The sequence below is a fragment of the Cheilinus undulatus genome, linkage group 17 (assembly GCF_018320785.1).
Source record: "Cheilinus undulatus linkage group 17, ASM1832078v1, whole genome shotgun sequence".
Lineage (NCBI taxonomy): Eukaryota > Metazoa > Chordata > Actinopteri > Labriformes > Labridae > Cheilinus > Cheilinus undulatus.
The window spans coordinates 1,657,549-1,682,423 of NC_054881.1; the positions used below are offsets into that span (position 1 = coordinate 1,657,549).

The 24,875-nt window shown below is 39.4% G+C and overlaps 1 protein-coding gene across 2 annotated transcripts in view; it reads right to left on the bottom strand.

Annotated features, from left to right (window-relative positions):
* xpo7 (exportin 7) overlaps nt 1-24,875 on the bottom strand; it is a 38,529-nt gene that overhangs the window by 5,183 nt on the left and 8,471 nt on the right. Inside the window, exons 2-22 of one of the 2 annotated variants that reach the window (XM_041810747.1) lie at nt 18,536-18,682; nt 16,243-16,336; nt 15,559-15,725; nt 15,405-15,470; nt 15,221-15,325; nt 13,164-13,329; nt 12,055-12,128; nt 11,846-11,965; nt 11,624-11,770; nt 9,505-9,677; nt 9,127-9,320; nt 8,886-8,991; nt 7,248-7,383; nt 4,508-4,581; nt 4,333-4,413; nt 2,106-2,169; nt 1,898-2,006; nt 1,399-1,505; nt 1,185-1,273; nt 967-1,074; nt 553-635 (exon numbers count right to left, since the gene is read on the bottom strand). In XM_041810747.1, coding sequence (XP_041666681.1) covers nt 553-635; nt 967-1,074; nt 1,185-1,273; nt 1,399-1,505; nt 1,898-2,006; nt 2,106-2,169; nt 4,333-4,413; nt 4,508-4,581; nt 7,248-7,383; nt 8,886-8,991; nt 9,127-9,320; nt 9,505-9,677; nt 11,624-11,770; nt 11,846-11,965; nt 12,055-12,128; nt 13,164-13,329; nt 15,221-15,325; nt 15,405-15,470; nt 15,559-15,725; nt 16,243-16,336; nt 18,536-18,682 — 2,410 coding nt within the window. Of the gene's footprint in view, nt 1-552; nt 636-966; nt 1,075-1,184; nt 1,274-1,398; nt 1,506-1,897; nt 2,007-2,105; nt 2,170-4,332; nt 4,414-4,507; nt 4,582-7,247; nt 7,384-8,885; nt 8,992-9,120; nt 9,321-9,504; nt 9,678-11,623; nt 11,771-11,845; nt 11,966-12,054; nt 12,129-13,163; nt 13,330-15,220; nt 15,326-15,404; nt 15,471-15,558; nt 15,726-16,242; nt 16,337-18,535; nt 18,683-24,875 lie in introns of both variants that reach the window. The other variant, XM_041810746.1, reaches the window with a different exon arrangement.

A 24,875-nucleotide genomic window follows, 5' to 3' on the forward strand; every position in this document is an offset into this window, starting at 1 on the left:
AGACAAAAAAATCAATTTATAGCCCCCAGTAAGGATAAAACCTAAGAAGATTTTCAAATCAAAACATTAAATCAAAATATAACAAGATTTCAGCTTAACCAGCAGAATGAAAATCATCAGCTGTAAATATCAGTCTACATCAGCTGTAAATATCAGTCTACATCAACTGTAAATATCAGTCTATATCAGCTGTAAATATCAGTCTCCATCAGCTGTAAATATCAGTCTATATCAGCTGTAAATATCAGTCTATATCAGCTGTAAATATCAGTCTACATCAGCTGTAAATATCAGCCTACATCAGCTGTAAATATCAGTCTACATCAGCTGTAAATATCAGTCTACATCAGCTGTAAATATCAGTCTCCATCAGCTGTAAATATCAGTCTATATCAGCTGTAAATATCAGTCTACATCAGCTGTAAATATCAGTCTACATCAGCTGTAAATATCAGTCTACATCAGCTGTAAATATCAGTCTGTATCAGCTGTAAATACCAGTCTATATTAGCTGTAAGCCATGTCTTAAATTGGAGTGTTAAAGGAGTTTACCGTATGTCGTGATCATCTTGCTGGTTTCTCTGAACAGCAGGATGCCGTTTGGTGACGAAACGTCGAACTGTAACCTTTGAGATCTGCAGAAAAATATAAACATTAGTTTACTTAACATGGCCTATGTAGAGACATCAGTTATAAATCAAGCTTTATTTCCATTGTACTCTCCTTTTACATAAATTTGCATGTTTTTGAAATAAACAAAGCGATTGCAGTTGCAGATTTTACAATATCTGAGATTGAACTATTATCCTTGGTAAAAAATTTTCTCCAAATTCTCTGAACTTCATGAAACAAATTCTGAACAGACTGAAAAGCTCAGATTTTAACATGCTCATAGATCTGATTCCTACCCACACCTTCGTGAGGTTTCTGCCCCACTATCACCTGTCACCTGTCTCCCAGATTTACCTGTTGTGGACAAGCTCAGCCATCAGTTTGAGGACAGGAGTGGTGCATGCTGGGTCGTGGTACCACAGCTCGATGGCTCTCTGCAGGATGGGCATGTAGGCGGGATATCTGCAGGGCTGCGTTCAGGAAACATCTCAGACTGACCCTGATGAATAATAAATACAACATTAGTTCATTTCTTTCTCAGAAAGTTTGATGGCGACCGCTTTTAAGGATACATCCAGTCGAAGAGCATCATGAAGCTCGTCTTGGCGTTGAAGGCGAAGGCGATCCCTCGAAGATCTCTGACCAGACCGACCAAAGTCCTCTACAGGAAAACGAGAGAAGAGGAAAGGAAGAGTCAGAAGAGAGTAACGCTTAAACTCTGATCAGCCTTGCTGGGCAGCTTTGAGCCTGATTCCTTATTTAAATGTGAGTCTTTGTGTCGCTCACCTTTGCCTCCTGCTCATTGAAAGTGTTCGTACTCAGCATCTGAGCTACGGCTTCAAACGCTGCCGTTAACGGCAGCATGAACTGTTCGAACTGGTCCTCATCTTCGCCTGAACAGAAACAGACAGCAGAGAATTATTCAGAAATTTTTTTCTGTGTTTTTAATATGTGTTAGCAGCAACTGTTGCAGCACAAAACATGCCAACACCCCAAGAAAAACCCAAACATAAACAAAAGATGAGAATCCAGCAGGTTTGTTTTAGGCTCACAGATATCAGGATCCATTTTCTGCACTTTAAGCTTTTTTTTCACACATTAATCTTTAAATATTGGAAGTAAATAGACAGAGACACCACTGTGATATCATCCTGCAAAACTAGAACTGTTACCTTAAAGTCTGCAGTTTAAAGAATTTAAAACATGATGAATCCATGCAAATGAAGGTCACATCTACTCACAGTTCTCACGGGTTATAAACCAGTGTGTGAGTGCATGTAATTACCTAGATCGACCATTAGCAGGCGCCCCAATGCGGTGTAGAAGGTGGTCCGACACCTCATGTCGCTCAGGTTGGACTGGTTATTCACCCCCAGGAAGGAGAAGTGCTCGCTCTGCTCACAAACACAGGATTTATTTAAGATTACAACTTTATTTACACGTCTGCAGGTCAGACAAAGTCACATGACTGCTGAGTCTGAGTGTAAACTCACAGTGTGGTTATTCAACATGAACTGGACAGCACTGAGCTTCACCAGCTTCCTCACGCTGCTATACGTGAACAAACAGGAAGTCAAGGAGAAAACAGGCAGAGAGGAACCATAAATGTACAACAACTTTAAAGTTATTTACTCTGATTGTTTGCAGTTTTACATTAGAATAAATCCCAGCTCTATTTTCATCAGGGTGTAAATTTTCCCTAAAAAGTCACCCTGACTTTAAATCTAATCTTGTTAAATGAAAATGTGAAGAATATTTGGATGGTAGCCGACATGTGCATGCTGGGTTTTGTCATTTTTAAGTATAATTTGGCTCTAATAAACAGGCTGGCTAGGCAAGGGGCGGGGCTAATAGTGAAAGCTTTCCTGGAACAGATTTTTCATGATTTTGACGCCTAATTTTATAAACTTGGAGATGTTTTATTTGACAACAAATTTACACCTGGAGGTTCATAACACAGTGACTTATCATACAACAAACCTAAATATGGATTTATTTTCACTTTACAGGGTCTATAAGTCACTTATCTTGTGTTTTATCCAACAAACACGCAAAAAATCACTCTATATTACAACCAACACGATATTAGATTAACCTAAGGCTAAACAATTTTGAAAAAATACCTAATTGCGACGATTTTGACTCATATTGCAGTTTGTGTAGAGAGTTTTTGTATTGAAGGGAGTAATAATTTTTTAAAGTCTTCTCATATATAATAAGAAAACATAAAAAAAATGTTGGATTTGTATGATCTAAAAAATGTCCGTGTGTGATTAAATCATATGTAATGCATAACACCTCTCCTGCAAAAATTAGTGACACGCATTTTAAGTTAAAGAATATCGCACTGCTATTTGAAAATTGCAGCAGGCCATATTGCAATTCATTCTGATTTTCTATTAATTGCCCAGCCCTACTAAGAACCTTGTAAATCAGACTTTTTGCCACATTCTTTTTTACTGGCATACATTTGTGACTCACTGGAGAGCCACCAGTTGAGAACCACTGGTGTAAAATACACCATCACTGGACTGTGGGGCATGGACTTAAAGGTGCAGTGTGTAAAACTGAATATCAACATCTAGAAGTGGGTTCTAGATCGCATTTCTCTGCTGGAAACTGTGGCAACCAGTTGAATTTAATGTGCATCTGTAATGTGAATACAGTACAACACAATAACTTTATTTATCCTTTTTTCCTCTATGTTACCATGGAAACATGTAAAAATCCAAGATGGCAGCATCCATGGAGAGGACCCTCACTTTGTATGAATTAAGGTTTATTCTGAGTTGTTTTTTTCAAAATAGCTATTTTTGAATTCAGATGACTAAACACTTACTTAGATAGACCGTCTTAGAAATGTTTTGCTTTATTTTACCAAGTTTGTTCAGCTAAAATATTACGCACTGCACCTTTAAATACAATGTCTCTTCTGGTGGAACGGTCAGGTGGCCGAATACTTTTGTCCATGTTCCTTACTCATGATAACAGAGATGGTTTTCCAAATTAACCTGTTTAATCCTTGAAAAATGATTTCTGTTGGAGGAATGCTCTAGTTTCCAACACGTCTGAGCAGTAGGGCTGACAGCCTCAAGCCAATTGGTCGATTAATTGGTTGATGACCTCATGTCCGACCAAAATGACATTGGTCATAAAATCGCATGTGCTACTTTAATTGGAAGAATCCATTTTTTGCAGGGGTGAAAAGGGAGAAGTCATGTGTTTTTTTTTTATCTAGTGTTACAAAACATAATTGAATAGTTATAGGAATATAACTATTCAAATATAATTCACTCGTACCTTTAAGGGTAATTAATTACAGGTTAAATACCCAGAAAGTCAAAACAACGTCACTAGGACCCTCCCACCTTAGAGGTGAGCAAAGCCCGTGAAGCACATTTATACTGTTTCGCATTAATTGACAACATGCTGAAAAAGTCAGCGGTGTGTCATCATTTTGTTAAAAAGGATTATTATTTAATTACAACATAAAGTGGTTATACTGCAAAACTCTTAAGATTTTTAAGTTCATTTTGAATTTTAATTACCATTTAAGTACACTGACTACATTGTCAGTAACAAGTTTGATGTAGAAATAACACGAAGGTATTGTTTATTTGTTTTTTGGTCCGTCCCATGACCAATCGATTAATTGATGATCTTGAATTGATGAAGTTTTTCTTTGGTTGACTACAGCCCTACTGAGCAGAAAAAGGATATCCTAGGGAGAGGTCGTTCAGTAGTTGGAGTGTCTTGGAGGTGATTGGTTCACACTGACCCCAGTACTTCAAGTTTGTGATGCTAGAACATAAGAGCAGATTCACAGTTAGAATATACATGATTTAAGAGAATAAACAAGTATCTAGATAAATAACACAGTGTTTATGTTACTCACATTTTCCCTATAAAGACACTGAGCACCATGGTCTCGTCGTTTAACCCCAGAACCTCTGATAGTCGTCTGTAAAGCTGCAAACAACAAACACATCATTTCATAGCGCTGGACGATGATCTAGCTCCAGTTTGGATTATAAATCTGGCTTCTCATGATCATGAAAACAAGATAATCAAGATTAAAGGAGGGCTGACTGTGCAGCATGCTGGGATGATTTGATGCTCAGGACCGTTTAAACTTAAAATAGTCATAACTAATACACTTTTAGACCATCCAACTAAAATAAAACTCCTATACTACAAATATTGGTGAATTTCTCTTATCAACTGCCATGAATTGCAGGCCAACGAAGACTTGATGGAAAAAAATCATTGGCAATGTTTGGACGAGCGAGGAGCTGGAGGGGAGAGAGAGGTTCTCTAACTGTAGGTTAAAATAGAGCTTATGATTTTTGGTTAAATATCACTGACTTATTCTGGAGAATCTGTTCCAAGTATGAAACATTTAGACATTTTTATCAAGCAGTCAAAGCCAGGTGAGAGCAGTGGAAACAAAAGCAGAACCACAGAACCACAGAAACTACAGAGACATCACCTCTAACACTCAGTACGTTTACATGCTCGGTAAATATGAGCTGGGCTTATTCAAGGATCAGGATATCTAGTCTGCTGTCCCCAGTATACATGCACTGAGGGATAATCAGGTTTTTCTGCATCTGCAACACTAGGTGGTGATATACCCTCTTTTTAGGGGTGGATTTTTGCAGATGTCAGATACACGGGTATTTACAGTCATTTTAGTAGATGTTTTAATATGCACTTCAGTCCTTTAAACACACTTTAAAGTGTGATGAACACAGAAAAGACTTCAGCTGTCATCTATCTGTTGGTCCTGGCTCTACAAAAACATTCTCAAACATACTACTGACACTTACAGCTGATATATTAAAGGATGGGACACTGATTATATAACGCATCCAAATGCTCCTGGCTAGCTGCTAGGCTTGACTTCTTCGGCTGATGATGCCAACAGGTAGGAATAAGTGGCAATATGGTGATACCATATCCTGGGGTGTTAAAATAGCCATGCTATAGTTTGTTTATAATCACATGAGCTGTTCTACTTATGCTTTCTGTGGTGTTCTGTTCATCAGTAGGGGAGAACAAGGTTAGTTGTCACACAGGTTGGTTGTCACACTCATATCTTGCCACCAGAGGCCACTGTGTCACTAAATTTTGTATAGAAATTTCCAGAATTGGGACCAAAGCTCACCTAGTCTTCTCAGGAGTAGGACAGCTGAACTTGAGGTGAGAGGACTTTGGTGTTTTTCACGTCAAAGAGTAAATATTTGGCTCCTCATTATTTTCCCTCTAGGCTTTTACACAATGAGTTTATAACAAAACAACTGTTACCCTAAAACTGTGGAGAGAAGGCTATAGTTTAGGTGGTTGTTAGCTAGATAACTAGTTGGAAGACGGTTGTTAGCCTTGATGCTAGCAAGAAATTCAAATTCCAAATTCTCTATGGGATTGGCTGTCACATTCTCTGGGGTGGCCATCACATTGTCTTTGGGGTTGGTTGTCGTATTCTCTTTGGTGTTGGTTGTGACATTTTCTTTGGGGTTGAACATCACATTCGAATTGGGGTGGTTGTCACACTGTCTTAGGGGTTGGTTGTCACATTCTCTTTGGGGTGGTTACCACATTCTAATTGGGGTTGGTTGTCACATTGTCTTTGGGGTTGGTTGTCACAATCTCTTTGGGGTGGTTACCACATTCTAATTGGGGTTGGTTATAACATTGTCTTTGGGGTTGGTTGTCACAATCTCTTTGGGGTGGTTGTCACATTCTCTGGGATGGCCATCACATTTTCTTTGGGGTTGAACGTCGCATTCAAATTGGGGTGGTTGTCACATTATTTTGGGGTTAGTTGTCACATTCTCTTTGGGTTTGTCGTTGCATTCTCTTTGGGGTTGGTGGTCACTTTCTCTTATGCGTTGGTCTTCATGTTCTCTTTGGGGTTGGTTGTCACATTCTAATTGGGGTTGGTTGTCACAATCTCTTTGGGGTTGGGTTTGTCACATTCTCTTGTCACATTCAGAATTTCTTAGTCCAGTTTGGGTCTGACTGAAGTGCTAGAGTAAATCCACCTCTAACCACATTATATAGATGCGTTAGTCTGAGGCTCAGAAACTTGATTTGTAGCATTTTAGTCAGACTAAAAGTCCAGTTTTAGTCCAACTTGTCTCATGGTTAAACTTTTTCACACTGCATGTAAATGCTGCATGTAAATGTACTGAGTGATTTTCTTGCACTAGCAGTTAGATGCACACACAGAGTTTATGTCTGTGGGGTTATTGAGCTATCTGAGCTAATACTGCGGCGCCCCTCTGAAGGGCGGGGGGCTAACACCACACCAGAAGCACTGACTACAGCCTCTACATTCAAGCACTTATCTGGGACGTTCACATTTTGCAGGTTCTGGCCCGAACAAAGAGAACACACTCAGTCAGTCAGCAGGAAGCGATGCACTACACAGTGTCACTAACACAACAGTAAAACACAAACGGAGACTGAGAGTCTCTGCAGAAAGAGCTGCATCAGCACCAGCACGCTTACACAAAAGACCGGCTCAGTCCCACCCACACGGCCCCCCGCCAACAGCGGGTAATGAGGAGGGGAGGGGGTGAAGCCGGGCCGGGGGGTTAACGTGACACATACGGATAAATGAGAGGATTTACCTTTGAGGATTTCTGCACCTGGTCACCGATGTAGATCTTTCTGAACTGTTCAAAGAAGCTGAGCATGGCGAGCTCCAGCCGCTCGTTTCCAGCCTGAGCGAGCCTAGAGTCGGTCAGATTCATCAGCTGGAGTACCCTGAGGACAGCACAGACGCAGGGTTTAATAACGCACACAACTACATATAACATCCAACCACATCCACCCAAAAACATAAAACAGACTCCGGGAAAACTGTTTAAATTAAGAAAAACACCAACTTTAGTGCAGAAATATCAAACAAATACACTGCCTGGCCAAAAAAAAAAGTCGCCACCAAAAAAAGGTCACACACTGTAATATTTTGTTGGACCGCCTTTAGCTTTGATTACAGCACGCATTCGCTGTGGCATTGTTTCGATAAGCTTCTGCAATGTCACAAGATATATTTCCATCCAGTGTTACATTAATTTTAATATTGTTAATGGGAGAGTCTGACCACTGCGCAAAGCCTACTCCAGCACATGCCAAAGATTCTCAATGGGGTTAAGGTCTGGACTCTGTGGTGGCCAATCCATGTGTGAAAATGATGTTTCATGCTCCCTGAACCACTCTTTCACAATTTGAGCCAGATGAATCCTGGCATTGTCATCTTGGAATATGCCCGTGCCATTAGGGAAGAAAAAATCCATTGTTTAAGAAATGAGAAGTTACTCATTGCATCAGCTGGGGTTAAATAACTTGTTGCCAGCTGAAAGATAATCACCCATGCAGTAATTATCCAAAAGGAGGCTCATACCTTTTTGCTTAGTTAAATCAAGGTGGTGACTTTTTTTTTTTTTTTTTGGCCAGGCAGTGTTTATTTATTTATTAGGATTGTGAAGATTTCCATAAAAAACAGCAGAGGACCCAGGATGCTGCCCTGTGGCACTCCACCCTTTCTTTGGCTGACATGCAGAAAAACTGACAAAAAAACTGACAAAAAAATGTTAAAACTAATTTCTAAAATCCTTGGCAATGTTTTTGTGCAATTTAGGCCGTGTGCCTGAAGTTTGGGGGGGGGGGGGGGGTGTTGGTTGTCATATTCTATTTGTTTGTCACATTTCTTTGGGGGGTTGGTCGTCACATTCGCTATGGGCTGGGTCATCACATTCTCTTTGGGGTTGGTTGTCACATTCTCTATGAGGTTAGTTGTCACATTTTTTGGGGGTTGGTTGTCACATTGTCTTTGGGGTTAGGTGTCACATTCTCTTTGGGTTTGTCGTTGCATTCTCTTGGGGTTGGTTGTCACAGCGATTCAGGGGAGGTAAGGGAGAAGTGTTCAACCAGTGGGCACACATTTCAAAAGACTGTTGAGTTTCTTAAAGAAAGAAGACAGAGTTCTGAAGCATTTTTAAGCTGCCTGCAAAATTTGAGCAATTCTTTCTATTTCAAAGCAGCAGGCTTATAAATTAGATTTAGGTTTTTTAATTTCAGGATGTTTTAATACCAAAATGACAAAAATGACATTCTTTGTTTCAGCTGCGTTTTTAAGGAAGATATGGAAATGTGCTTTGAGTTTATTAAAAGTTTAAAGTTGCTTTCTATGTTAAGAAAAATGATCTTAAAAACATCTCAGAACCTGATATTTTTCATCTTATTCCACAGTGTAGAGTTCTTACCGACAGACTAACTCTCCGTCCATGGCGTCCTGCTCATCTGTACTCGCAAACGACACCCGTCCACCGATAACCGCCCCGATTATATAAACCAACCACGTTAACCGACCTGCAGAGAGAGGAGAGGAGCATCAGCGCCATGCTTAAACCCGACATATCCGGTCACTGAAAAAGCACAATCACACTCCAGTGACTCCTTCATAATCAAAGATTGAGGACGCCCTACTCTTATCTTTACCCGTACCCTCCTGCACAGTGATGTCTGCGGCGCTGGAGTTGGTGGACTGTAACAGCTCTTGGTACGTCTGGGCCGCCTGGTCGAACAGCTGGACCAGCAGAGCGCACGTCTTCTCATACTCACACCTCCCAATGGTGGACAACTGGTCCAGCTGCTGCTGAACGAGGCCGGCGTCGTCCAGAGGGTCTTCTAAGCCATCTCTGTGGTAATGAAACCGATGGTTGAGTTTAGAATCAGAAGCTTTAAATGTCTTTAGGGTTTCTATCCTCTCTGATTCTCTGAAAACTAAGATATAGTAACATCCACGTTAACCAGCAGTCTGTGAGGATCTGCTGCTCTGGTTCTAGAATGATTCTTAAGTTTTTATTCTCTGGACGGCCCTACCTGAGGATGACGTGGACCGACTCCAGCCGGGACGTGATGTAGGCCTTGGTGACTTCAGGTGTGTACGTCTCCAGCAGGTGAGGCTCCGTAGCTTTGACGTAGGGGACCGACGCCGCTAAACGCTGCCATAGACTCAGCAGGTAGTGGACACTGTTGGGGGCAAACTCCCAGTGCTGACGGACACAGAAAAACTACAGTTCACTACGAAGACGACACTAACAATCCTGAGTTCATCACAAGTCTCTTCATTCTGATTTTTAGGTTCATTTCTACAGCTACTGATCAAAACAACCAAAACATTCTTTTATTTTAAACGCACAGTTTAAAAGTAAAAACTGTTGAGCTTAAGATAACTGTCCAAAGCAGTTAAAGTTATTTCCCTTGGAATGTTGGGGGCAATTTGATAGGAAATTTTAAAGAACATTTTTGGGAATATATTTGTGTAACCACATTTTTGGGAATATATTTGTGTATTTTGGAGATATTAAAAGGAAGTTTTGGGGAAGATTTGCCCTGAAATTTTTGGGTACATTCCTGGCAATTTGGGGCATTTATTTGTTAATTGGAGGTACTTTAAGATGAAATATCCTTTGAATTTCTCCTGATTATTCATGCAAATGCTGGGGTGTTTGTATGCCTGTTGAGGGAATCTCATCTGACATTTTTCTGAGTTTTTCCATGGAATTTGGGGGGAATTTATTTGCAAATTTAGGGTAATTTGATAGGAAGTTTTTGATGAAATATCCTCTAAAAATTCCTGTATTTTCATGCAAATGTAGTGCATTTGTTTTGGAGTTTTAGAGAATTTCTTTGGAGATTTTCCCCAATTTTTCATGCAGTTTTGGGAAAATGTTTTCTTAGTTTAGAGGAATTTCTGGATGATATATGCTCAGATATTTTCATGGAAATGTTGGGCATTTGTCCGCCAGTTTGAGGAACTTTCTTTCAAAATTTACAAAGGTATTTCAGGGGGTTTTATTTGTAAATTACGGGTAATCTGACAGGAATTTTTTGATTAAGTATCGTCTGAAATTCTACTGAATCTTCATGCAAATGTAGGGAATTTGTCTGGCAATTTGAGGGGAATTTCTAAGGACACTTTCCACATTTTTCCATGGGGTATGGGGGAATTTATTTGCAAATTAAGGGCAATTAGATAGGAATTTTTGGTTATATATCTTCAAGAATTTTTCTGAATTTTCATGCAAATGTTAGGGCAGTTGTTTTGGTGTTTGAGTGAAGTAATTTGGAAATTTCCCCAAATTTTTCATGGAATTTTGGGGACAATGTATTTCTTAATTTTGAGGACTTTGTAAATGTAAGGCTTTTGATTAGAATGTTTTGGATCAAATATACTCTGAAATTGTCATGGAAATGTTGGGGCATTTGGTTGCCTTTTTTGAGGGAATTTCTTTCAAGGAATTTTGGGGGAATCTGAATGACATTTTGATGGAATTTTAAGGGAAGTTGGTAATTGTCGGATTTTCGAGGGATTATTGGGGAAACTTTATTTAAATCTTTAGGCTCTTTCAAAGAAGTTTTCCTAAATTGTTTGGGATAATTTGAGGATAATTTTAATAAGAATAAAAAATAATAATTTTAACAAACACTTTCTGAATTGTCTTTGAGATTATCGAAAATTGGGGAAGGGGTTGTTTTGGAAACAATTTTAAAGGAAGTTTCCCAAGATCTGCAGGACTTTTAAATAAGTCTGCCATCAGAAAAATGACAGCACCGTACGTCTCTTAATGACTGACACTGTTTCTGACTGGCTGAATGACCCCTACTGACAGTCTGACACAGAGGTGTGTCGAGTTTCTGCAGAAACAGCGCCCTCTGGAAAGGTAGAGATATCTTATTTTAGTGAAAACTACTTCCTGTTTACAGACAAAGCTGATGTTTTAACTAATCAGGTTCTTCGTATCTCAAATGAGTAGGAGAAGCTGAACATACAACCAAACAAAAGCCCAGGTCTCAGGAGGTTATGGGTTCTAAAACATTAGAGGAACCACAGAGTCTGATGGAGGCGTCCAGGTCTACCTCTGAATCCGAGTCTACATTTATAGACCATCAGCGGCTCTGCTGACACATAAACCACAGATTTACACTGGACACTCACCTGCAGACTGGTGACGGTGAAGTTGGCTATGAGTCTGATGACTTCTGGGTAGTTTTCTACTTTGACCAGCTCCCCCAGCTGGTAGTTACTCTTCAGCCTCGCCAGCAGACGACAGAATTCGTGGTAGTTATTGGGATCGGGCAAACACTGAAACACAAGGCGTTAAAATCAGTACAGCTCTAAAAACACAGAGCGGCGGGCGTTTGAGTGCCGTCTACTGACCTGTGGGTTGGCCAGTATCCTCTTCACTCCGTCCACTAGGTGAGACAGAAACTTTGCTCGCTCCGCGTTGTTGAACAGAGACCGCCTGACCGAGGCGATCTGGACTAAACATGACAACACCTGCAGACATACGTGAAATAAAACATTCAGTCCCACAGGAGGGCTCACCTGTTACACGCAGGTAAAGGCATTAAAACAGTCTGACTCACCAAAGGGGACAGGGACGGAGGGATGGAATGATATAAATTGAAAAATAGCTGCAAAGTGGAGGAATCAAGAAACGCTGCAGGAGAGAAACAGAACAGACATTTTCAGAACAAGTTGAACTTCCACAGCCTACATTTATTAATGAACTTCTGTTATACAGAGTTAACAAGAGCTTAGACCAGTGTTACTCAACCCTGCTCAACCAAAGAGCCAAAATGTGGAAAAACACCTTGTAAGAGCCACAATCTAAGTGGTGAAAATGGCTTGAAGTAGCAATAACATTAAGTTAAAGGCTGTAAAAATGGTCAAAAAGCAACAAAGGTGGGTGAAAAAGGGCAAAAGGGGTGAGGAAAGGGTCAAAAAGTAGCAAAAACGGATGAGAAGTGACAAAAAAGGAGTTACAAGTTGTGAAAAATTGTCCAAAAGTGGGAAAAACATGGAAAAAAAAGAGTGAAAAGTAACTTAAATGGGTGAAAAGCAACAAAAATGGGTGAAAGTGGGCAAAAATGGTGAGGAAAAGGGTCAAAAAGAAGCAAAAATGGGTGAGAAGTGAAAATTATTTACAGGTAGCAAAAAAATGCCCAAGTGGCAAAAACATGGCAAAAAAATGAGTGAAAAGTAACTAAAATGGGCAAAAAGCAGTCCAGAGTGGCAAAAATGGGCAAAAATTTGAAAACATGTGGTATTCAATGCAAAAGGTAGGTGGGTGAAAAGTGGTGAAAAAATGGTGAAAAAGGGCAAAAATGAGTTAAAGGGCCAAAAAGTGTCAAAAATGGGGAAAAAGTAGAAAAAAAGTGGTATCCAATGGCAAAAGGTAGCTCTAATGGGCAAAAATGGGATAAAAGTGGCAAAAATTGGGGAGTAAGGGGCAAAAAATGGGCAAAAAGTATGGAAAAAGTGTTTTTTAATGGCAAATAGTAGCTTTAATGGATGAAAATTGGTGAAAAAAAATGGTGAAAAAGGGGAAAAAAGTTTCCCGTTTTTAAGGTTTTTGGGGGAATATTTAAAATTAAGACACAAAAGAGCCACATGTTGAGTATCACTGGCTTGGAGGGAATGCTGGTCCCATCAGAGACTCGTCCCACTACAGACGTGCACCCCGAGCAGCTACCTGATCTCCATGACGTGGGGATCTGTACGGTGCAGAGGTCGTCTGACGACTCGTCTGTGGAAGTTCCTATGAAGTCGTAGTTCAGACAGTTGTAGCTCAGTTTGAGCAGCTGCATGAGCAGACCGTGCTGAGACTCATCGTTCAGGTTCAGGTTCTTTCCTGAAGCCTGAAAACCAACAGAGACATGGGACGAGACTCAGGCGTGAGGAAGTTAGAGTCTGGATGAGGTTTAAACAGGAGCAAAGACACCATTACACTTCCTGCTGGAGCTCTGATGACATTTTAAAAACCAACAAACCTACAATCTCTGTATTACTCCATCCTAAACTGTGTACACAGCTGTTACAGCCTCTGATCTATGATCTAATACGACAAATGTCCATTTTTATACACCAACTATCAGGAATATAAGAGAACAGCAAAAGAGATGAGAGTCCCATCGGAGCGTGGCGTCACAGAAACATGGCCGCTACGGGAATATCCTCCTGAAACTCTACATGAACATTAGAGGACATCACATTAGGGTTCCCCGAAACACAGAATTCAATTCTGCTGTCAGAACTGTAGAGATAATTGTCCACAGTTTCCATAGAAGTTTCTGGGAATTTGTTTAGAATGTTTGGGAATTTTACTTGAAATTTTCAGGAATTCTCCTGAAATTCTTGAGGGGGAAATGCTCCAATCTTTTGAAGAGTTCGGTTTGAAGTTCTGGTGGGATTTTCACTGTATTATTTGGGGTATTTTCATGGGAATTTGGGGAAATTAAATGATTTTTAGGGGGAATTTAATTAACAGCTTTGCAGGGAATTCCCATTGAAATCAGATAGTTTTCCAAAGTTTTTCATGAGATATATTTCTAATATTTTTGCCGATTTGGTTGGAAATTTTGAAAGGAGTTTGATTTAAAATTTTGGGATATTTGCTCTTAAGGTTTTTGGGGAATTTTCATGAAATTTACAGGAATATGTTCCTATATTTTAGAGAGTTTATTTTGTAGTTTATGAGGAGAGTGCAATGAAATTCTTTAGATGCTTTAACAGAAAATTGAGGAAATGATAAGAAGTTTTTCAGGAATTGGATGGGAAACTTTATTTTTTATTTTTCCATTCTTTCCCTTAGAATTTTTCTGGAATTTATGGTTTTTTTTTGGCAATTTGGTTGGAAATTTTGGGAGGAATTTGCTTTGAAGTTTTGGTGAACTTGCTGAAAAATGTTTTTTTTTTTTTTTTTAATTGTCATTATTTTTGGAGGATTTTTGGGGGATATGTTCTTGAATTTTAAGGAGTTTAATTTGCAGTTTTTGGGGTCACATTGTAACATTTGTTTTTTTTTTTTTTTAACTTTTGCTGGAAATTTTGGAATTTATTTGAATTTTTTTCAGGAATTAGACAGGAACATTTGAGGAATTTGCCTTGATTTTTTGTGGCATATCATTGGAAATTTGTTTTAATGGTTTGCGTGATTTTCTATTGTATTTTGGTGGAATTTATTTGTAATTCAGCTCCATATTTTGAGAGGAATTTGCATCAAAATTTTCTTAAATATATTGGAAATTTGTTGGAATATTTATGGATACTGAATTTGAAGTTTTGTGAAATATTCCATTGAAATCTGGTGATATTGATTTGCTATTTGATTGGAAATTTTGGGTGGAATTTGTCTCAAAGTTTAGGTGAAATTTACTTGGAAACTCTGCGGAATTTACTTTGAAAGTTTGCAGGATTTTTCCTGGAATTTTGGGAGAAAGATGTTTCAGAGTCTTTCACTGACATGTTTGGGGAATATTTGAGCACAATCTTTTTTTTAATGTTTGACACACGGCCGAACTGTAGGGTGAAAAAGCTCCTCAGTGATTCCGTCTCTGCTGAACAGGGCCTCCTAAAGATGTTCTGATTACGGTTGTTCTTTAGGTTTTAAACTTATCAGGCCTCTCTGATCCAGAATAAATGGGAGAAACTAAAAATGCCTTACAGACAGAAGCTGGGGTCTCAGGAGGATCTGGCTCTGCGTGTTTCTAAATCCCCTCTGCTTCATATTTTCGGTAAAAGTGGTCGTACCTGTTTGAGGAGGTTACAGGAAAGAGTGAAAATGTCGAAGAGCGACGAGTCTCTGAATGATGAAGCTATCTTCCTATGTTTGGTCAGAGGATGCGTCGTGTCCGCCTGTAGACAAACAGATTAAATAGAGTTAAACATGTCTAACAGGATGTTCAGAGAAAGGAAACGGGGGAGGACGGGGTACCTGATTGATCTCATTGGTCAGCTGGGACAGGATGGTGACACCGATGATGCAGTGATCAACACTGTCCTGTAAACACACAAATGTTTCGTGTTATAAACACACCAATACCGCTGCTGCAGGTTTAAAACTCACAGGACTAAAACCAGACTCTGACCTGCAGGAAGCGCGTCACGTCCGCGATGACGTTCCTGAAGACGTAATCGTCTTTCTGACAGTCGAACCAGCCGAGCTTCGTGATCCGGGCGTAGAGCTGGATCAGAGCCTGCGTCACAAACGCCGCTAACTTCGGCCGTGTGGCCAAATAGTTCAGAACATAGTTCCCTAAGACAAAAATCACTTGATCAGACCACAGCAGAGCGCTTTTCAGACTTTATCAGTGAGATTTCATTGTTAATTTTTTTAGTTTGAGGCAAAAACCACAGAAAGTCCATAAAAACTCAAAACCGAGGATGCCTGATGTTACTGGTAAGGTATCATTATGAGCAAATATTAGCCCAAAAAAGTTGAATATCAGTGATGGCAGATATAAAAATTGTGCTAACATGTTCAATGATATACCACCTGCACATTTCTGCAGTATATCAGCCTTAAATTTGGCAAAATGTCCAACTGTACCATCAGATTTCGGTGGTTATCCAGGTCCACAAAAATGTTTTTATTTATATCGGTACTGGCTAAAATGATTTTGGAAATATTAGCAAAAATCAAATATCCTGCACCCCTACCAAAAACATGAGTTCTTGTCATTTCACTGAGTGATTTTACAGCCATTACTGAATAAAACCCTCCTCACAAACACATAAATGCATTTCTCTCTGAAGGTCAGAGGGATACTCACGGATGTCGATGCGTTGTTCGAGCGGTAGAGGGTTGCTGGTTCGAGAAACCAGTTTAGATAAACATGTGGCTGCAAGTAGCTGTGAATATGACGACTGTAGAGAGAGGGAAAACAAAGTCAGACATAAAACAGGATTATACTTAGTTAAACCCCTAATCACGCAGTAGAAAGTGCATTTACTTTCAACTGCATTAATAAATAAAGTTTTTAGCTATTCTACGTTTTTACTTTACACTCATATACTAAAGATAATGCAGGGAAAAAACCACACTCTAGCGTCATATGATCCTGTAAACTTCATGGAAATACACAACACAACTAACATAGTCGGTTGATCTGTATTGATTCACCAATCTGAGAGATCAATACCATTCTGGATTGATTAATAAGGTGTTGTTCAGACGATGCATTAACATTTTAATACCATGTGCTTCCACTTCAGTCTGAGAATAGAGACTAGTGGAGCCTCTTTAACAGCTTTTCTCCTTAATCTTTTAATGGACACATTATTGAGAAGAAATATCTTGTGGGGAATGTTTTATTGGCTTTGCTGTCATCATCTTTTTGAACCCTTTTAAAGGATGACATCATCAAAGGCCAAGGATGAAATGTTCAGGCCTCTTTCCCTCCATTTTTGCCAAGTAGAAGGTCATAACTGGCAACTATTTGGAAAATAGATCTTGTGGGGTACAAGTGGGGGCCTGAACTGGCCTGTTTGGAAAAAGTATTGAATTTTTTATAAGCTTTGATGTCATCATCCTCAAAGGCAATGATGGAATGTCTGACAGACATTAAAGGATGACATCATCTTCAAAGGCAAGGATGTTACCTTGTAGCGCCACATTATGTAATAACGCCACATTATGTAATAATGTAATACATTTTCAATTCATTATGTAATAACGCCGCATTGTGTAAGCCACTAAGCAGTCAGAGTTAGGGCAAGGTAGTAGGGTATACCCTGGAGCCCACCTTAAGTCCTAGGGTTAGGGTTATTACATAATGCAGCGTTATTACATAATGTGGCTTTACATACCTTTTCTGAAAATTTAAGGATGACATACTCTTCAAAAGCAGTGATAGAATGTTTTATAGGTATTTAAGGATGATGTCATCTTCAAAGGCAAAGGCCGAATGTTTTATAAACATCATAGGATGACATCATAATCTTCGAAGGCAAGGATAAAATGCTTTAAAGGCATCAAAGGATCTCGTCATCTTAAAAGGCGAGGACGGAGTATTTTACAGACATTAAAGGATGGCGTCATTTTCAAAGGCAAGGCCTGAATATTACACAGGCATTCAATGATGACATCATCTTCAAAGGCAAAGGTAGAATGTTTCTACGGCATGAAATGATGACATCATTTTCAAAACCATGGATGGAATATTTTTTAGGCATTGAAGGATGAAATCATCTTCAAAGCAAGGACTAAATGTTTGAAAATGATGTCATCATCATCAAAAGCAAGGATAGAATGTTTTATAAGAACTCAAGAAAGGCATCATCTTCAAAGGCAAGGCCTGAATATTTCATAGGTATTTAATGATGACATCATTTTCGAAGTTAATGATGGAATGTTTCACAGACATTAAAGGATGACATCATCTTCAAAGTCAAAGGACGGAATGTTTGTGATGCTGGGGCATTTGTACTCTGTTGTTTTTTTCAAAATAGGAGACCATAGTAGAAGTTTTTGGATGAGTGGCTGACAAATAACAGTCAACATAAAGGAAAGATGAAACTTTAAAGGATGACATCATCCTCAAAAGGAAGGATGGAATGTTTTAAAGATAATAAAGGATGACATAATCTTTCTACAACCTATAAGAGATTTAAAGAATGACATCATCAAAGGCATTTCCCCTCCATTTTTGCCATGTAGCAGGCCCGTTGACAACTTTAGCAAAGTGGGTGGAACTTTTCCAAAGACTGTTAGCCTATATGTGTTCTAATAATGACACTCAAATGAAAACTCGATGCAGGACGACACGTTAAAAGCCGTGATGTGTTGATCATGAACCAACTGGTTTTAAGAGAAGGCACCATACAGCCTGTTTGAGAGCTCTGTTCCCTTTTTGTTGTTTTAAAGACACAAAACTCATGATGTTACCAAACAAAGAGCGGTTTGGAAGCTCAAAGTCTGGCTCTACTTTGTGAGCTGAGATAAATAATCCAGGTCTCTACAAAGAGCCACGATTACTACTTTACTGTGTGTTTTCTGCACTGTGGTGACTCTGCCCAAACCAAAACAAGCAGCAGATCCATCAGGATGTTGGCGTCCGTACTCACACTGCCTCTCTCCAGCAGTAGCTGACATTTGCTGAGACAGTCGGGGCTGTTGGTGAACTCTACCAGAGCTTTCTCTGCCTGGTGTCGGACGGTGGTGTCCGTGGTCTCGTACAGCTGCTTACATAGGATCTCCAGCTGGGCAAGGCCCTGGTGAACAGAGAGGTAGACACAGGGAGGCTTATCAGAGACTGACAGACAAAGAAATGTACAGACGCAAGAAACAATCACACAGGAACACCATGTTCTCCACAAAAACAGATATTGTCCTTTAAACGGGGCGTTTAAAGTCAGCAGACCACCAGCTATCTTTACACAGCTAAAACATCCCTATAGACGTCAGAATTTGGGGGTTTGCTTACACTTTTAGTCCATTAAAACATCAAATTCACAAAAATGAGGCACTCAGGACTTATATCTTTGTCGCATCCTGATCAAAATGCATTTTAATGTTGTTTGACTTTTACTAAAATCACATATATATGTTAAAGCTCTGTATTACAGCAATAAAACAACCTTTTAAATATCTTTTAAGCCAAAATTTCAACCAACACATCTCCCTTTTCCATTTCTTTGATGTCAGAATATTCAGCTTTTTTACTCCTAATGAAAGTTTAAACAATTAAAGTATTTCTAAGACAAAGTTTCAGAAAAATTGTGGCATTTTCAAAAGCATATATACTGTAACTGTCTCCAGAAACTCTGCTAAATCCAGACGACTTTCCATGCTGCTGCTGATTTTCCAACAAGGACAGCTAACATGTCTTTCCCCTGCAGGCTGGCACTGTTTTTGGTTTGTCAGCTGATGGTGGGATCACGGATTATTCTCCATTCAAACCGGCTTCCTGAACTGAGCCGCTACTAGGCGGGTGTTGTTAATAAAAACTCAAAAGAGGAGAATTACATGGCCATCTAACAGCTCACAAGACGCTATACCAGTGATACTCGACGTGTGGCTCTTTTATGTCTTCATTTGAAATGTTCTTCCCCCAGAAAACCTTAGACAAGAGAAACTGACCTCAGAAATTATTCACATTAATCAGGTTGTTTCCCAGACTAAAAAGGCTTTAGTTGTCAAACTTAACTGTCCAATTTATCCCATTTTTACCCTTTTTTCACAATTTTTTGCCGCTCTTCACCCAATTAAGCAACCTTTGCCATGAAATACCACCTTTTTTCTTACTTTTTTGCCCAGTTTTGCCACCTCTTTTTTGACACTTTTTCACATTTTTCTGCCCATCTAAGCTATCTTTTGCCATTAAGTACCCCTTTTTTCCTATTTTTGCCACTTCTTTTAGACACCTTTTTCCTATTTTTGCCACTTTTATCTACACCGCCTATTCCCTAAAGCCCTGATTATCAACTGCATCTGCGTCTAGTCTCTACCTACGGAGGCGAATAGTTGACTGTTCAGGTTTACTGCTATCACGGTAATATGTAGGGATTTGAGAAAATAATCGAATTGCGATTTCTTTTTTCAAATGTTGTGATTTGATAAGCGATTTTCTTTTTTGGTTCCTCATACTATGCATTTTCAACCAACCTAAGCAATAAAACAGTCTATAATGTAACCAGCATAATATTAAATAGATATAATTACAGCTTAACGATTAAAATAATAATAATTGCAATTATTTACACTCATATTGCAAACTCTACATGAATTGTTGTGTTGGAGGGAATGACAGTATTTATGTTTATGTAATTTTGATGAGAAAAACTTCTACAAAAACAAGAAAAATCTGATTTTTTTGCTAGACTATTTCAAAAAAGACACTTCATGGCTGCATGGTGTGTAGAGTATAACCTCTCTGCTGCAACAACCGTATTAAACTGGTTTTCAACAAATTTCAGGATAAAAAAATACTGCACTGTCTGCGATTTGAAAATTGCAGGAGGCCATATTGCGATTTAATCTAATTTGCGATCAATTGCCCAGCCCTAGTAATATGCAGTGGATTATCTAAATCCCAGCTATAGTTTTGTCTTGGCTTGAAACATAACCAGTGCTAAAGGAGAGAAATGATCTGAGAATAACTGTGCACAGACTTTATTGTGAGTGAACAGCAGGTTTAGCCGGTAGCTTCTTCAGGTTCGCCCAGCAGTGAGAGCGAGGACCAACGTCCCAGCTCCTCCAAACTCTCGCCTCAATCCTCATTGCTAATGTGTTTACCAGCGGTGTTAGCCCTGACGTTAGCTTTGATGCAGCACACCATCTCCCCTCCTGACTTCAGCAGAAATTTAAGACTTTTATTTGCAGCGTTGACAGTGACGATCAGGATTTTTTTTTTTAAGATTTATTTTTGGGCCTTTCCGTGCCTTTATTTGATAGAGGAGGGACAGTGGATGGACTCGGAAATGGGGAAGAGAATGGGGAGAGATATGCGGTAAAGGGCCATGGGCTGGATTCGAACCCAGGCCGCACGTGTACATGGGTAGCGCCTTAAACCACTCAACCATCTGCGCTCCCGACAACGATCAGGATTTTATTCACTTTGGGACAAGATTATAGGGTGTAAATGACCGTTCTCATCACCAGTTCATTTTGGACGGGGATCAGTATTTTCTGATATCACATAATCTTTCTAACCGTGAACGATCTCATACGGCGGTTATATACGTGTGAAGATGTAGACGGATGCCACTGCTGCTAGTCAGCTAGCTCGATGCTGTCTGGGGTGGAAACTGTCAACAGGCGTGAGGGGGAATTTCAAAATAAAAGCATAGCATAAATTTAGATTGATGTTTTGACTTTCCATCAATCTGATTGGACCCTTAATTAACCAATCTCATCGATATACATGGATAAATTGCTCCACCTCTACCAAACCCCACCGATGCTATTTTTCACCTCCGAGCCATGTCAAGGTCGCTGATTTTCATGCAATTCTGAGCAAAGAGAGTAAAGACGTGAGATGACTCACTCCGCATTAATTCATGTGCTGGAAAACAACTCACTTCACACGTGCAGAATGAAAACACACGTTTAACCAATCGTTGACGATGCAATCTGTCATCAGGTTTTGTTGACAACACTGATGATTTGTTGCATCCCTATTTATAAAAACGCTACTACTGCACTTTATAGAAGTATCTTCAAAAAAAAAAGGAAAAACTTTTTATTTTTGTATATTAAACTATTTTGAAAAAAAAACTTTAAAAATATTCAGTTGTCGTATTTTTATGCTTGTTGAAAATACACCCTTCGAAACTATCATTATTCTCTGCAATTTTATTGATAATTTAGCAGACAGACTCATCATACCATTGATATTTTATATCATAATTGTAATATTGTCCTGTATAATGCATCACACATTACTACCATCTTTGTTTTTGTGGTATTAAAACAGATGCACATTAAATGCATGACAAATCCATCTCCTATATCTTATAATTAACCTAAAGAGAAAGAGAGAATGGTATAATTGTGCAAATATGTTGCCAACATTTTGGTGGTGAACTGCTGCTAAGGTTTTGCCTTAATTTAGTCAGTGTGCAGGAGATTTCCTGCAGTTTTTAAACAATAAAAACAAGAAATGATCAAACTCCGTGTGCCCTGGGCTTCTACCTTCGCTGCTGTAGTATTAAATGAATATTAATAAATGATATTTTACTATGTTCTAGTAAAAGTTTAAACCTCACAGCCTAACTGTGGCCTGTACTTGTTCCACACGTCACCGAGTGTCTTTATCTGAGCAGAGACTAAAAACATCACAGAGAAACGTGTTAAAAAAGGCCACATCCAGAGCTGATAGGAGACTTTTGCCCCTAAAACACTTCATGATATCAAGTTTCTGTGGCAGACCGGAGAAGTGCTGAGTCATCCTCCGTCACGCTGAGATGCCAGGCTCCGATAACTCAAAATGGAGGAGCGGCAGGTTAGAGACGAAGATCAGAGGATGAGGAGGTGGTGGGGTCTCTTCTGTAGTATTAGGGCTACACTGTTAGAGCAGGTGATCTGCAGCAGGTATGACGGCGGGTTACATCATGATATCTGTTCACTGGGACTCTGCCGGACTAAGATAAGAGCCTGAACCAGAGCCGTCTGCCGCACCACGCCAACCAAACTCTGAATTTAGCCTTTAAATTAAAGGAGGCGCTGCAGAAGACGGCTGTAAAACATCAGAAGAGAGGGGAGGTGGTGACACTTTTAAAAAGTTTCTGCACAGGAAGAATATTTCATTACAAAGTTTGATCTCTGCCCTCTTGACTGCTGACGTCTCTAAAGGAGCAATACGTCTAATTCATAGATTAGCTCTTACAGGAACCTAAACCTTACTAACAGTTTCATGTAGGGATGGACGATATTATTGGCAGATGTCAACATTTTTGCTGGTATTTACATCGGTATTTTGGACGTGCATATCAGCATATATAAACAGTAAAATCTGGCCATATATCCTAATAAATTTGTGGAGTTTTAGACTGAACCAACAGACCTATGTAAGTTGAGATCTTTTTCTTTATTCATTCTCATTCTTTAAACTTTAAAGTGTGTTTTAAGAAAAAAATTTGTTTCTTTTTTCATCATCAAACCTAAAATTGCTTTCAAAGGACTGAACTTTTAGTTATGAAAAACATATTCAAATATCGGTATGGGCTAAAATGAATCTATAAATATCAGAGTATCAGATATCAGCAAAAATCCAATATTGTGCATCCCTAGTTTCATGGACAGACAAATGTTAGTTTTTAGAGTTTAAACAGGATGTTTTGTCATGGTGACCGCCATTAAAGAGCTGCTGTAACGGACGGGACGGTTTTAGACGTGCTGTAAAAAAATCTAAAGTTCTATTAAAGACGGTTACATAATGACCTGCTACAGGAAGCTGCTGTTCTGTTGCTGTATCTCAGTCATGTTCTGTGCTGCTAACTATGATGGTTCTAGGTCTGTAAAACTTAGTGGGCTGAAATTTACCCACAAACCAACCAATCAATGATCAGACGGCTCCTGGCTCTGTAGCGATCACAGAATAACTATCTAACATCACAAAGTGAATACAGGTATTTCATGTATGATATTTTTTAACCTTCAGTCTAGATAAGGAATCCAAGCAGGATGAACGGATCTCATGGAGCATGACCTTCAATAAACAAAACATATCTATCCTGCAAGTCTTGTTTTCATAATGCGGGAAAATCCTGCATAAAATGATGACTCTGCTATGGTTTCTGCAGTGCCCATGCTGCAAGCTTTTGCACAGTTAAGAAAGGATTAATATGCCGCAGCAGAATGAGGGGCATAAGTCTGGATCATTAGTGTACTGTCTCCTCACACATAAATGCATGTAGACAGGTGTGACTGACTGGAGGAGGTGACCGTATGACAACATAGCAAGCGAGCCGCTGCACGGCCGACCCAGGTGTGGCTGCAGACATCCAATCACCTTCCCTGATCAATAAACTCGTGCATAATCTCCCTTTTCTCTGCACTCTTTCCACACGTGTTTGAAGTAGCGTCAGATGTTCCCCTGTAATGTCTGAAATACGTCTGTCTCATCCTCTGAGCTCAGCAGACCTGCAGAAACATTCACAGGTAGTAAATAACGGTTTGTAAATACCACGCCTTACACAGCCTGTAAATGTCCTCAGTAATCCAGAGGTAAATAAGAGCTATACTCTGCTGCAGCTCTAAACTCGCCTCAACAGTTACTGTCATTTTTTATTTGTGATGCTGTGGTTGATGGGATTTTGGAGGAAAAAATAAAATAGAACAAAACAAAAAGAAAAGAAAATAACCTTTTTCAAGTGTATTTTTTGGAATCTGATCACGATCCTCTCTTTGGAGCTGGAGTGACAGACTGATATAACACAGCCGCTTTGGAAGGCTTCCAGAGAAGCTTCCAGAGTCAATGTCAGAGCTGCTGCAGCTCCAGCATGTTGCACACTTTAATGCAGATGTTGTGAGAGCTGCACACTTTAATGCAGATGTTCTCACTTTAATGCAGATGTTGTCAGAGCTGCACACTTTAATGCAGATGTTCTCACTTTAATGCAGATGTTGTGAGAGCTGCACACTTTAATGCAGATGTTCTCACTTTAATGCAGATGTTGTCAGAGCTGCACACTTTAATGCAGATGTTCTCACTTTAATGCAGATGTTGTCAGAGCTGCACACTTTAATGCAGATGTTCTCACTTTAATGCAGATGTTGTCAGAGCTGCACACTTTAATGCAGATGTTGTCAGAGCTGCACACTTTAATGCAGATGTTGTCAGAGCTGCACACTTTAATGCAGATCAGAGCTGCACACTTTAATGCAGATGTTGTCAGAGCTGCACACTTTAATGCAGATGTTCTCACTTTAATGCAGATGTTGTCAGAGCTGCACACTTTAATG